This window comes from Tamandua tetradactyla, chromosome 23 (assembly GCF_023851605.1).
Source record: "Tamandua tetradactyla isolate mTamTet1 chromosome 23, mTamTet1.pri, whole genome shotgun sequence".
NCBI classification, from domain to species: domain Eukaryota; kingdom Metazoa; phylum Chordata; class Mammalia; order Pilosa; family Myrmecophagidae; genus Tamandua; species Tamandua tetradactyla.
Window position 1 is genome coordinate 56333177 of NC_135349.1, and position 13852 is coordinate 56347028.

At 69.8% G+C, this 13852-nt stretch overlaps 1 protein-coding gene across 1 annotated transcript; it reads left to right on the forward strand.

Annotated features, from left to right (window-relative positions):
* Positions 1-9153: 9153 nt before the first annotated feature.
* Positions 9154-13542, forward strand: TEKT4 (tektin 4). Its single transcript, XM_077140358.1, has 6 exons — positions 9154-9743; positions 11102-11172; positions 11383-11526; positions 11964-12186; positions 12634-12788; positions 13298-13542. Exons 1-6 carry the CDS (start codon positions 9219-9221, stop codon positions 13512-13514), a joined length of 1335 nt encoding a protein of 444 aa, XP_076996473.1. The 5' UTR covers positions 9154-9218; the 3' UTR covers positions 13515-13542.
* Positions 13543-13852: the final 310 nt, after the last annotated feature.

Consider the following 13852-nt stretch of genomic DNA (forward strand, 5'->3'; position numbering starts at 1 on the left):
TGCGGTGTGCGAGGGCAGCCCTGGGGACGGCGCCCTGCTCTGCCTGCTGGGACCAGGCCTGTCGCTCCTTTTCCGCCCACGATCCCTTTACTGTACAGAACAGAGAGTCCGGAAAAGACAACCTCCTTGTCACTCACGTAGCACAAAGAGCCCAGAACGGCAGGGGAAAGGTCCCGTCACAGCTGGTCCTCTGGGCCGGCCCACACCTGTCCAGCGGGGTGAACCCACGAAGAGGGCAGCGCCCCCCACGTCACCTCTCAGAGGGGAGCAGCGCGTGGCCCAGCCTTGCTCAGCCCTGCTCACTGGGGTGGGAAGGAGCCGGCCGAGAGCCACCCTGTCCTCTGGCCCTCCCCGGCCCTGGCCCCTGTCTCCAGCCCTTCCTCCTGCCCAGGGTGGGGCGCGCGGGCGGAGGGCATGCCAGCCACCTGGCAGCCACACGACGGGCCTCCCCCCCGCGTCTCCCTGCAACACGGGGCGCCTCTCTCTCTCTCTCTTTTTAATGGTTTTATTGAGAAATCGCCACACACGTTCCATGTGTGGTGCACAATCAGCAGCTCACACCACCCCAGAGTTGTGCCCTCCTCACCCAACCGTTTTTAGAGCATTTGCATCCCTCCAGAATAAGAAATACTAAGAAAAAAAAGAACTCATGCATCCCATGCCCCACTCCTCCCTCCCATTGACCACTGGTATTTCCATCCACCCAATTTATTTCAGCCCTCGTTCCCCCTACTACTTCTTATCCACATTTTTTACTCATCTGTCCATACTCTAGACAAAAGGAGCAGCAGGCACAAGGTTTCACAATCACACAGTCACATCGTGACAGCTGTATCATTATACAATCATCATCAAGAAACATGGCTACTGGAACACAGCTCTACATCTTCAGGCAGTTCCCTCCAGCCTCTCCATTACATCTTGAATAACAAGGTGATATCTACTTAATGCATAAGAATAACCTCCAGGATAACCTCTCGACTCTGTTTGGAATCTCTCAGCCATTGACACTTTGTCTCATTTCACTCTTCCCCCTTTCGGTCGAGAAGGTTTTCTCAATCCCTTGAAGCTGAATCTCAGCTCATTCTGGGATTTCTGTCCCACGTTGCCGGGAAGGTCCACACCCCTGGGAGTCATGTCCCATGTAGACAGGGGGAGGGTGGTGAGTTTTTTTGCCGTGTCGGCCTAGAGAGAGAGGTGGGCGCCTCTGTTCTGACTGTGCTCAACCCTGCACCCACCCAGAAAGCGCTGCACCACATCTGCTCCTCCCTTTGGGGCCTCTCACCCCACCTTACCCAAACCTCCAGGTGTCTCTGGCCCCCCGAGCCGGCCCTGAGCCCCCTGGTGCACAGTGGAGCCTGCAGGGCTGGGCGGGACCTGTCTGCTCTGGACCACTGAGGCTGGGGGAGCGAGGGTCAGGGGAGCAGATTGTGGTGGCAATCCAGGCAGGCTTCCTCGAAGAGGCCGAAGCCCAGCAAGCTAGCGGAAAGAGGGTGGCGGCATGGCTGGGGTGGGTGAGGGGCCAGGGGCCAGGCTGTGGGGGCCAGGCAGTCGGGACAGGTCAGGGTTTGCTGTGCCAACCAAGAGCCCTGCAAGCTCGATCAATAGGGCGAAGGGTCACGGCCGCTTGTGGGGGCCTTGCTAAGGGACGTACGGGGTGGCGCCGCCGTTCACCCCAGGAAGGGCAGGCGGAGAGTCGGACCCGGGTCCTGAGCACTTTCGCCCACGAGCAGCTCAGGCCACTTCCACCTCGATTCCCTGGCCGGGGCGGGGAGGGTGGGCAGAGACCCAGCTTCACAGGGCCAGGCTGGGGGCTCCCCTCCTCCCAGAGGCAGGGGACCCTGGGCTATTGCTGCAGCTGCAGCCCGGGCCTGCGGGGTTCGGGGGCCGGGCCCCAGGGCCGGGAGGGGTGGGGGCCTGCCCTGCAGGACCTCCACCAGGGGAGAAATGATGCCAGTGCGGCTTCAGGGCCCTGGGGGCGGGTGGGAGGGACGGTATTTCAAAACCTGTCCTGCTTTGCCCAGCGCGACCGACTCTCAGCGTGCTCTTTGGAGATGGGAACAAAGTGCCGTGGCCGCTGCCCCACGCCTCCCTGCCCCACGCCCCCCCTGCCCCACGGCCCCCCTGCCCCACGGCCCCCCTGCCCCACGCCCCCCTGCCCCACGCGCCCCCCTGCCCCACGCGCCCCCCTGCCCCACGGCCCCCCTGCCCCACGCCCCCCTGCCCCACGGCCCCCCTGCCCCAAGGCCCCCTGCCCCACCGCCCCCTGCCCCAAGGCCCCCTGCCCCACCGCCCCCCTGCCCCACGCCCCCCTGCCCCCTGCCCCACGCGCCCCCCTGCCCCACGCCCCCCCTGCCCCACGGCCCCCTGCCCCACGCCCCCCTGCCCCACGCCTCCCTGCCCCATGGCCCCCCTTCCCCACGGCCCCTGCCCCAAGGCCCCCTGCCCCAAGGCCCCCCTGCCCCACGCCCCCCTGCCCCACGCCCCCCTGCCCCACGGCCCCCTGCCCCAAGGCCCCCTGCCCCACGGCCCCCCTGCCCCACGCCCCCCTGCCCCACGCCCCCCTGCCCCACGCGCCCCCCTGCTCCACGGCCCCCCTGCCCCAAGGCCCCCTGCCCCACGGCCCCCCTGCCCCACCGCCCCCCTGCCCCACGCCCCCCTGCCCCCCTGCCCCCTGCCCCACGCCCCCCTGCCCCAAGGCCCCCTGCCCCACGCGCCCCCCTGCCCCACGCCCCCCCTGCCCCACGGCCCCCTGCCCCACGCCCCCCTGCCCCACGCCTCCCTGCCCCATGGCCCCCCTGCCCCATGGCCCCCTGCCCCACGGCCCCCCTGCCCCACGGTCCCCTGCCCCAAGGTCCCCCTGCCCCACGCCCCCCTGCCCCACGCCTCCCTGCCCCACGGCCCCCTGCCCCAAGGCCCCCTGCCCCACGGCCCCCTGCCCCACGGCCCCCCTGCCCCACGGCCCCCTGCCCCACGGCCCCCCTGCCCCACGACCCCCCTGCCCCACGGCTCCTGCCCTGACACGTGCACCAGGGGCCAGCCCAGCATGGGGGATCACAGGATGCAAGTGCTGCCGTGGCTGCAGCCCCCACCCCAGTCCCTGCCACCCACAAGAACCTCTGTGGACTGGGTGAAGGTTCTGGAGTCTTCTGTCTGGTTGGGCCCCAGATCCCTGCCGGGCAACCCTGAGCGAGAGACTTCACCTCTCTGTGCCTCAATTTCCTCACCTGTAAAATGGGGGCATTGGAGCACCCAGCTCGAGGCCTGCCGAGGATGAGACAGGGTGGCACAGACATTGTCCTGGGAAGGGCCGGACTGGGTGGAGGGCACTGCAGCTGGAAAGACGTCCCCCAAAACCCCCGGTTACTGTGGGGCTCCAGGGGGAGGCGTCAGATGGGGAGGTTGAGGTTGGGGGTAGGGTGGGGCAAGGTGGGTCCCTGTTTCTCTCTGCCTCCAGAGGTGCAAACGCAGGGACACGGGCCTGGGGGGCTCAGGAACGAAGTCCCCACTCCAGGAAGCACCCCCAGGTCCGCAAGGTGCCCCCCCATTACAGACGAGGAAACTGAGGCAGGGGGTGGGTCCTGCTGCTCGGGCTGCCCGTGGCCCCCCCTCCTCCTCCCGGTGGTCCCACATCCCTGCTGACCCCACACCAGGCTGGGACCCCACTCGCCCTTCCCACTGCCCTGGGGGCTGCTTTCCACGACCTCCCCAGAGGTCCAAGCTAAGCCCCAGACTCGCCCCCAGGGCCTTTCGCCCGTTTGGTTGAGGGCGAGTGCCTTGGCAAGGGGCGAGGGACAGCGCACCCCAGCGCAGCCCACCGCAGCCAGGCAGACGGGGTGGGGGTGGGCACACCAGGCTGGCCGGCCCCTCGGCCCACAGCGCCCAGCCGCCCACCGCGGCCCCTCCCGCCCATGGGCCCCCTGCTGACCTGTCACCCAGCGGGAGGCAGGACCGGTCCCAGGCGCCACACAGGAGCCACGGTGTCCACGGGCAGTGTCCACGGGCGGCTCCACGGGGGCGCTGAACTCCCCCCGTCGTGTCCCTGCACCGCTGTCCTGGCCGTGTCCCTGGGCCCTGCTGTGGAGACTCTGGGGAGTCCGCGCCCCCGAATCACGGCCTTCAGGACTTTCAAGGGGTGGTAAAGGGCCCCTGGGGCTGTGGCCAAGGGGCTCTATGGGCAGGCGGGCTCTCCTTCCAGGTGATGGGAGATGGAGGTGGGGGCTGCAGGGCGGTGGGGACGTGGGAGCGCCACGCCCGCGGGGCGGGAGGGCAGGTCTGTGGCACAGGGATTTTACTGTGATAAAGAAACGAAGACATGATGCCCCTTGCAGCCCTCACTGCGTGCCCTGTCTCAGCTTCATTCTCCCGGCAGAGGTGTCTGCCACCCCCGCGTGGACTCACCAGCCCGCCCGTTCCCCCCAGCCCGTGCGATCGGTGCCGCGGGTGAGGGGCTGCTGAGCCTCGAGGCCTCCCAGGGCTTTGCAGAGGGTCAGCGGCTGTCCGGCCCCCAGGCCTGGCTACCGAGGATAACCTGCCTCCAGCTGGGGACCCCGACGTGATCCCACCCCATCTCGGGGGGCAGAGCCTGAGCCCCCCGCCTCCTGGCCGTGGTGGTGGCTGTGTCCCCCCAGGTAGGCCGAGGACTTTGCCCGGGAAAGGGGCTGTGGGGTGCTGGTGCCCTCCCTGGGGGAAGGGGACGGGGGCTGCCCCGACCTGCACACCATGCGCTCTAGAGCCCAGGGGCTCGGGGAGGGACCATGCTCATTCCTGCTTGACAGCTGGGGAAACTGAGGCAGGTGTGGCCCAAGGAGCCAAAGGCCACCTGGCCTCAGGGCTGGGGTCAGACTTGTCAGCCTGCCTCGTGCCTCCTGGAAACCCAACGGCCGGGAAGGGCAGGAGACCGGCTGTGGCCTTGAGTGCCATCCTGGGGCTGGACACAGCTGCCCGGGGACACAGCTGCCTGCACTGGACAGTGGACCAGGCCCAGGTGCCATGCTGGGGCCCCTCCCTCCAGGGCTCCCAGGGGGTCAGGGGGCAGCCTCCATGGCCCAGGGCCCACGTTGGGTGCCTAGAGGATGGGGCTGAGCCCAGGGAGCCACCAACCTCTGACGACCCTACACGGCCCGCTGCAGCGTGGGCAGTGTGCCCGCCTTGGCTGGGGGCCAGGTCCGGCCAGCCTCGGCCGCCCACGCACACGTCCTCATGTCCTTGTCCCCGTCTGTGCTGCACCTCGGGCCCCGGGGGAGGGGCTCGGCTTCTGGAGACCCACCCAGCCTTGGAGTGTGGCTACCGGGCCCTGCTACTTCCGCCCTTGGCCCAGGACTCTTCCTCCAGGAAGCCCTCCGGCTTCCCTTCCTGGGGGAGGCCCTCACTGCGTCCCGCCCCCTTGGGTCTGCCTGCCTCGGCTTCCCTGCCTGTCCCAGCCCTGCGCTGAGGGTGGAGGAGAGCCCTGGCACAGACAGCGCTGGCCGAGCTGCAGGGCCCACTGCCCCCAGCAGAGTGGACGCGGGGCCTGGCAGGGAGCTGGCAAGCAGCCTCGGATCGTGGTGTCGTCAGCATCTCCCTGGCCCCGAGAGGGAGTGGGACAGATGGCAGGCGGTAGGCTCGGCCTGGACGCACGCCTTAGATGTCATTCCAGGAGGAAGGGACACACGGATGGAGGGGGGTGCAGCCCTGGGGGCCTGTGGTCCTGCCCTGCCCTGTGGCACCCCGCCCCCCACCCCTCGGGCTGCACGTGTGACCTGGGCCCTGCAGCCACGTGGCCCCTGAGGGCGTGTGCAGCGGCAGTGTGACGCTAAGTGGAGGTGACAGGCGCGTGCCCCCATCTGGCGCCTCCCGGCCCAGGGCAGAGGGAGGGAAGGCTGTGGCCTTTCCCGTGGGGCCTTGACCCTGGGGTCCCACTCCAGGCTGGGCCGCTCAGGGAGCCCAGCCCACATGGGGACAGAGGTCAAGGACAGCTGTGGCTCGGGGGTGGGCCCGAGGTCAGCCACCCACTGACCGAGTGCCCCCCACCCTTGCCCTCCCGGGCTGGCAGCACCCAAGCTGGCCTTGGTCCCGACCTGCCCTGGGTCTTGGGCTGGGGTCTCCTAGGTGCCCGGGACCCAGCCGGGGGGCGTGTGCCGGTGCAGGGGTACGGATGCCACAGCCGGGCCGAGTGGGGGCAGGGTGTGGGTCCTGCAGCCGGCGTGACCTTGGCTGACCCTGAACAACAGCCCAGTGAAGTGCGCCGCGCCCTGAGGGGTGAGCCTGGGGCCGGGAAGGGTGGCCTGGGAGCTGCCCCCAGCCTCACCCACACACGGAGCAGCTGAAGGCAAGTGGGCGCGCCGCGGGGCTAGGTCAGGCTGGGCTCGCTGCTCTCCTGTGGGGCTGTGCGCGGGGCTCCCGTGGGCGCTGGGCCTGGGTCCCCCCGACTCTGGGGGCAGAGGGGAGCGTGGGGAGGGCGGGGTGGGCAGGGGCGGGCGTGGGGCGGGCAGATGGGAGCGTGGGGCGGCGTGGGGCGAGCGTGGGGTGGGCGTGGGCAAGCGGGGGGCGGGCAGGGGCAGGCATGGGGAGGGGGCTCTACGCCGCCATCTGGACAGACTCGGAGACCGTGGTGGCTCCCACGACAGCACAGGCCAGCAGAGCGGGGCGCGGCCCGAGCAGCTCCGGACCCTCTTGCCACTCTGCCCGTGGCCTGAAACTGCCGCCCCTGCCTCAGTTTACCCGGATGCAGACCAGGATGAGAACAGAACCTGCCCCTTTCCGGGCCCAGAGGGCAGAAACAGGCAGGGGCGTGTCACTGGGCGGCCTCCAGAGCTGTCCTCAGACCAGGGACCCTCCCCGGGGCACTCAGGCCGGAGGGGCTGGGGGCTGGGGGCCGGCACCACCACCCTGGGAACGAGCTCCCCAAAGCCCCCGCGTGGCCAGCAGGTCCGTGCCAGGGTCCAGGTGGGGCCGTTTTGCAGCACCTGCTCGGGTCGTGCCCGCAGCAGCCCCAGCGTGCCCGGCACTCCCCATCTGCACTGGGGAAACTGAGGCTCGGGTGGGGCCCCCAGCCCAGCACAAGGCTAATGAGAAGCAGGGCGGGGAGTCCAGCCCCGGACCTCTCTGGGACGTCTGCACCCCAAAGGCCGCTCTCACCCGCCACTGAGGATGGAGGCTCTGCGCGACCAGCCTGCATGGGGGCCGGGACCCCAGCGCCCCGCCCGGAGGTGCTGTCCCGCAACTGGCTCACGGCATCTGGAAGCGTGAATGGGGCGGGGCTGTGCTGGGCGTCCCCCACCGCCCCGTGTGGCCGGCAGCCCCCCACCTGCACATCCTGGGACCCCAGAATAGCCGGCGGACCTGGGGTGACGGGGAAGGGCTCGCACCCGAGGCAGGGTCACACGAAGCTGGGAGCGGGGGCAGGGTCACCTGGTGCTCCTGGGAGGCCACGCCGGGGCACGAGGGTCCGCCGGCTGCCCAGCCCCCGGGGTCAGCGCTGCTCCATCCACACGGGGGGTCCGGGGCCGATTCCACGGCCCTGCCCTCGGGAGGGAAGGCGTGGTGGGAAGGCAGCCAGGTGAAGCCCGCGTGTTGGGGTGCAGGGAGGGGCGCCGGGCTGGGGGCAAGACCAGGGCAGAGGAGCGGCGAAGGTGGCAGGCCCGGAGGCCTGGGCAGGGAGCAGTTTCCTTGTCAGCGCGCTGCGGGTGGGCCCGGGCAGGAGGAGCCCCGAGGAGCAGAGGCCGAGGGCGCCAGGTGGGGGTCCGCGGGCCAGGGCGGGCATTTCACGGCCAAGGCCGCCCTCTGCTGGCCAGGTTGGGCACTGCATGCAGCTCCTGCCTGCCGTGTGGACAAAGCCCACGTCCTCGGCTCCACGCGCAGAACACGTAAGGAGAGGCGGGGGGCCGGGGCCATTCCACCAAGCCGGGGGTGGACGCTCCCAGGACCCCAGGGAGAGGGCCCGCCGCCCACGCAGGCTGACAGCCAGACGGGTGGATCCGAAGCCAGCGCGGCCGCCCCGAGCCTGCCTCTGTCCGGGTGGGCGTGCCGGGACAGCGCGGCCCCCCAGGGTGCAGCCACTAGCAGGGCCTGGCAGGACAGAAGCAGCTGGTGAGGCCTGCCCTCGAGGCCAGTGGACGAGACCGGCCCCGGTCTCCAGAGCAGAGGGTCCCCCGAGGACAGCGCGTGATGTCAGCAAGGACGGGGTCTGCAGCCCACCGAGGGGCAGAGGGGGACCAGGGCTGAGGAGTGGCCGGGTCCCTCCATGGGGCCGAGGTGCAGGTCCGGGGGGAAAGAGGGCAGTGCCCTCACGTGGGGTCAGAGCAGCCCCAGAGGGCTCCAAGTAGGAGGCAGCTTTGGGCCGACCTCAGGAGCCATGGAAGAGGTTTACAGTGTCCCCGTGAGCGTGCGGCTCAGCCTGGTGGATGCCGGGCTGTGCAACCTTCCCTCCATCCCTTCATCCCTCCATTCCCTCCATCCCTCCATCCCTCCATCCCTCCCTCCCTCCCTCCCTCCCTCCCTCCATCCCTCCATCCATCTATTCACTCACCCATTTGTCCAGTCGGGAGGTCAGCCGATCTCTATCTACCTGGGTCCTCTCGGGGAGGGCAGCTGGGCCCCTTGGGCCAGCATCAAGCTCCCCCACCCAGGGACCCCAGGCAGCCCAAGTCCGAGTGGAGTTGGGGGTCTCTGACACCCAAGGAGGGCTCAGCACCTCCCTCCTCAAGAGGCTCCCCAGCCCAGGCTACCGGCCTGAGCCACGGCCAGCACTGGGAGTGACCACCAGCTCTGGGGAACCCCATTTGGGATCTTGTGGTCAGGGGGCATCGGGCAGTGGGTCATGTGACCAGAGACGGCAGCCCCAGGTACCCCACCCTCCATTTACTCCCAGGCAGGGCCTCTGAGGCCCCTGGGCGTGGTCCCTCCTGCTTACGCCGAGGTGTGCAGAGAAGGACGGGAGGGAGTGAGGGCAGGTGAGCGGGGGCCGGGCAGCAGGCCCACTGGCCCCCAGGTGACCCCACAGGAAACCCAGGGTTCTGGGACAAGCTGATTCTTCTGGTCCAGGGCCCTCCTGGGGGCAGGACCCCAGGCCCTTTAAGAGAGCTGCCCTGCCCTGCTCGGAACGCGCCCCCTGCCCTCAGCCCCTGGGGGAGGGGCCCCCGTTGCCCAGCAACGAGGCGCTGGTGTGTACACGTCGCCAGGGCGACCAGGAGCGTGCCCGGCTCGGGGACAGCCCGCCCAGCTGAGCGGCCGGCCAGATGGACGTGCTGCTGACCAGGGAGCCGGCCCCCCAGACGGTGCCGGCGTGCGAGCTGCCGCGCAAGGAGCACCATGTGGCCTGCAACACGGGCGCCCACACGTCCGCGGGCCTGGCCACCGCCGGCTTCCGCACGGCCAAGTACCTGCTGGACGAGTGGTCCCAGCACTGCTCCGCCCGCTACCACCAGGCCTTTGCCGACCGCGACCAGTCGCAGCGGCAGCGCCACGAAAGCCGGCAGCTTGCGGCGGAGACCGAGGCTCTGGCGCGGCGCACGCAGGACGACTCCACGCGCCAGGTGGGCAGACGGCTGCAGGACGTGCACGGCTGGAAGTCGGAGCTGCAGCGCGAGACCGAGGCGCTGCTGGCTGAGACTGACCTGCTGCTGGCACAGAAGCTGCGGCTGCAGCGCGCGCTGGACGCCACGGCCGCGCCCCTCTCCATTGCCACTGACAACCTGCAGAGCCGCGAGCGCCGTCAGCACCCGGACCTCGTGCGCGACTGCGTGGAGACAGAGCTGCTCAGGGTGCCGCGGCGGCCCCGGGCGCGGGGTGCAGGGGACAGGGAAGGGGGGCTGTTCTCGCGCCTTCTGGGGGCCAGGCATCCTGAGCAAGGCGTGGCAGGGTCCTCCGGGGCCCTGGCCAGCCTTAGGGCTCCCCCTCCATTGTCACACGTTTCTCTTCTCCTGCGAAAGCGCCCAACATGGGCCAGGCCCGCCCCAGAGGCCACGGTGGAGAGCCGGGGGTTGACACCCCACCTTCCTTCCCACAAGTGGACCTGGAACTCAGGGTCCCAGGCTGCCAGGCCTGTGCGCACGAGCCCCATGCCCTTTGTTCCCCCGTGGTTCCCTCATCCCGTGCCACCAGCCGTGGGAAGCAGCAGTTCCCCAGGCTGACCCGGCCCTCTCTGGGCAGCTACAAGCAGTGTCCATGCACCTCTCAGAGCCAGGCATCCCCAGGAACTGGGCGGCTCCCTTTTACCCCATACTTGGGCAAGGACCTTGAGCCCCCGCCCTGCCCCTTTCCTTCCTGCTCCCTCCTCCCCTCCACCACCTGGCCGGGGCCAGCCCTTGTCCCTCTCCCCCAGGCCACTGTCCCAGCCCCATCCCACCCCAAGTACCCCCAGCTCGCTGCCTCCTCCTCCGGCCCACCCCCCAACGCTCACCTGTCATCGTGACACACACACACACCCTGCACTCAACACCACCCAGGGCTCAGGTCCAAACCCTGCTGCCCGGAGCCCCCACCATGCCTCACTCTCGGGTCCCAGCTCTTGGCCCGCCCACTGCGACCAGGTGCAGGAAGGACCCCGGGGAAAGGGGAGCTGGAAACCCCGACGACCCTAGGATTTAGTGCATGACAGTTTCATGCACTAAACAAGGCAGTTTCAAACCACCAGGAGGTAGGATTTGCCCGGAAAGGGGCACGCGGGAGTGCACACAGCAAGAGCTCCATTCGCACTTCCCAGCCCCCTGCCAGCCGAGGGCTGCCCGGACGCTGCTGGCCTGTCCAGGGCACGGGCAGGCAGACACCCCCCAGCACCCTGGGCGAGTGCAGGGCCACCCCCCTCCCTGGTGGGGGGCTGAGGCCTGGCGCGGGATCCCACTGGGCAGACCTCCAGGCAGCCCTTAGGAGACAAGAGCCTCTTCCAGCTCACTAAAAAGAACATGAGATGACCAGAACAATGCAGAAAGAGGTGGGCTGAAGCCCCACTTTTCAGGAAAAAGACAAGGGCGTCAGGTCCAAGGGCCAGTCCCGAGACCCCTGACACCCACCTGTCTGACAGGAGGGGCACCACGCCCAAAGCCTCACCTCCTGGGGCGTGTAAGGCGTGGACAGGGCCCCCAGCTCCCTAAACGCGCTCAGGTGGGGTCTCCTCCTCCAGGAAGCTGAGCTCATCCGCAACATCCAGAGGCTTCTGCAGCGCACCATCATGCAAGCTGAGGACCAGATCCGGTAGGAGAGTGACCTGCCGGCCCGGGGGCTGCCCAGGGGACAGGGCTCCGGGAGGGCCAGGAAGTGGACTCGGGACACGCAGCAGCTTGGGGCAGAGGAGGCCCTGCCCAGAGCCCCCAGAAGGCTGAGCATGGGCTGCCCTGCCCGGCCCTGGGGGGGCCCAGCTCTGTGCACAGGCATACACCAGCCCCCACCCCCACCACCGCCCAGGCTGAACCGGGAGCACAAGGGGACTTGCGAGCTGGACTGGTCAGACAAGGTGGAAGCCTACAACCTGGACGAGGTGTGCGCGCGCTACCACAGCCAGAGCACCGAGGTGCAGTTCTACCCCCACTCGGCCGCGTTCCAGGAGAGGTAGGCTTACCCCTCCCCAAGCCCGCGCTCCGGCTCCAGACAAGGCCGCCTCGCGGGCACCTGCCCCGGCTCGGTTCCGCGGCGCTCATGCCTTCCCCAGGGCCCCCATCGGGGTCACTCGGGCAGCTCCGTCTGCTCCTGGGGTCCGCGAGCCTGTAGGACCCTCCGCACCCACGTGGGACTCGAGCAGCCGGCCGCGCTCGGAAGGTCGGCAGGGGGCGCGCGCACCGCGGCTCAGCCCAGGCCACGCGGGCGCACAGGGGCGCCGAGCGCACAAGTATCGCGGTGGGCAGAGAGCGCTGAGCATGGGGTTTCGCGGGCGGCGCGGGGGTACAGGGAGGTGGGGCGGGCCCCCAGGCCGTGGGCGGGCCCCCAGGCCGTGGGCGGGCCCCCAGGCCGTGGGCGGGCCCCCAGCTCAGCACGTGCCCCGTCCGCAGCGCCTCCACGCCTGAGACTTGGGCCAAGTTCAGCCGCGACATCCTGTACCGCGCGGAGCGCGAGCGCCTGGCCTCGGCCAACCTGCGGCAGCTCGTGGATTGCGTCCTGCGCGATGTGTCCGAGGACCTGCGGCTGCAGTGCGACGCCGTGAACCTGGCCTTTGCGCGCCGCTGCGAGGAGCTGGAGGACGCGCGCCACAAGCTGGAGTCCCACCTGCTCAAGGTGCGCGGGCGGTCGCCCGGCCTGGACCTGCCCCGGCCGCCCCCCGGGCCCCGGGCCCTCCTTCAGCCCCTAACACCTCGGGGCACTGGGTTGCGCTGCAGCCACGCCCTGGGGGCTCCTGACTGGCAGAGCTGACCGGCTCCAGCAGGAGGACAGAAAGCGGGAGGCGGCGGGACAGCAGGGCGTGGCCTCGGATGCCTCCGGAGCCCCTCAGATCCTCAACCAAAGCCGGGGGGGGGGGGTCTCCGGCCGGACCTGCCGGACAGGAGTTCCGCGGACCCACCCGAGCCCTCCGGGTGCCCTCGGCAGGAGTCCTCCCGCCCTCCACGCCTCCCCACACCGGACACCGCCCCAGGGCTCTGCCCACCCTCACGTGGGCTCGGCCGGGGCAGGGGGTTGGGGCTGGGCGGTGGGGGGAGGCTCTGGCTCACGGGCCGCGCTGCGCAGACCCTGCGGGAAATCACCGACCAGGAGCACAACGTGGCCGCCCTGAAGCAGGCCATCGGCGCCAAGGAGGCGCCCCTCAAGGTGGCCCAGTCCCGCCTCTACCAGCGCTCGCATCGGCCCAATGTGGAGCTGTGCCGTGACGCCGCCCAGTTCAGGTGCCCGCCCCGGCCCGCCCCGGCCCCGCCCCGGCCCCCGCCCCCGGCCCCTCCTCACCCTGCCCCGGCCCCGCCCCCGGCGCAGCCCCAGCCCCAGCCCCAACTACGTGAACCCCACGCCCCCACAACGCCCACACCCGAGGCGCAAACAGGCCCCCATTCCGACCCTAAGTGTTGGGTCCTGGGTGCCAGGGACAGTCCTCTTCCCTGCGGGATCTCAGGGTGGCAGAGGCCCCAGAGCCAGGGGCCAGCGCAGGGCTGTGCTTCCTCCTCCTCCAGCTCTGCTAGGTTGGGGTGACTGCGCCTCAGCAACAGGCAGACTTGGGGTCTGCTCTTTTTCCCCAGTATCAGTGCCCAGTTCCCTTCCAAGCAGGCGCCTATCCCCTCAGCCGCTCCCCTTCCAGCCCCCAAGTCCATTCAAGAACCTGGGGCCAGCGCCTGCCCAGCTCGGCCGTGGAGGGTGCCGGGCCCGCTGCGCCCCACAGAGCCCGACTCGCCTCCCCGCACAGGTTGGTGAGTGAGGTGGAGGAGCTGCACGGGTCCCTCGCCGCGCTGAAGGAGAAGCTTCTGGAAGCCGAGCAGTCGCTGCGCAATCTGGAGGACACACGCATGGCCCTGGAGAAGGACATTGCGGTTAAGACCCACAGCCTGTTCATCGATCGGCAGCAATGTCTGGCCCTCCGCGCCCGCTACCCCAGCGCCCTGCAGCTGGCCGGCTACCGGTGACCGCAGCCCGCCCGCCCCCTGCCCGCCCCCTGCCCGCCCCAATAAATAGCCCATTGGCTTTCCTGCAGTGGCTGTGGCTGGCACCGCCTCCGGCGCCCTCTTACCTGGGCAGGCCTGGACCTTCGGTGGGCAGGAGCTGCCCTGTGCTGTCCCTTGGCCCACTGCCTCCCCGAAGGCAGCTCCTCTCCCTTCATCCAGACGTGCAGGGGCCCTCACTGCACCACCATCCCTCCACTGCACCCCAAACGCCGCCACCTGGGCTTGCATGCTTCTCGGGACACCTGGGGTGAGGGCTGGGAGCCGAGCCTGGGGCACCCCTTTCACCCCGCTGCAGCCTC

Bases quoted from the DNA above. Each gene is read 5' to 3' on its own strand.
- TEKT4 (XM_077140358.1), top strand. From the start codon at position 9,219: ATGGACGTGCTGCTGACCAGGGAGCCGGCCCCCCAGACGGTGCCGGCG. The intron at 9,744-11,101 runs GTGCCGCGGCGG...CTCCTCCTCCAG, and splicing joins TGGAGACAGAGCTGCTCAGG to GAAGCTGAGCTCATCCGCAA. The intron at 12,789-13,297 runs GTGCCCGCCCCG...CTCCCCGCACAG, and splicing joins CGTGACGCCGCCCAGTTCAG to GTTGGTGAGTGAGGTGGAGG.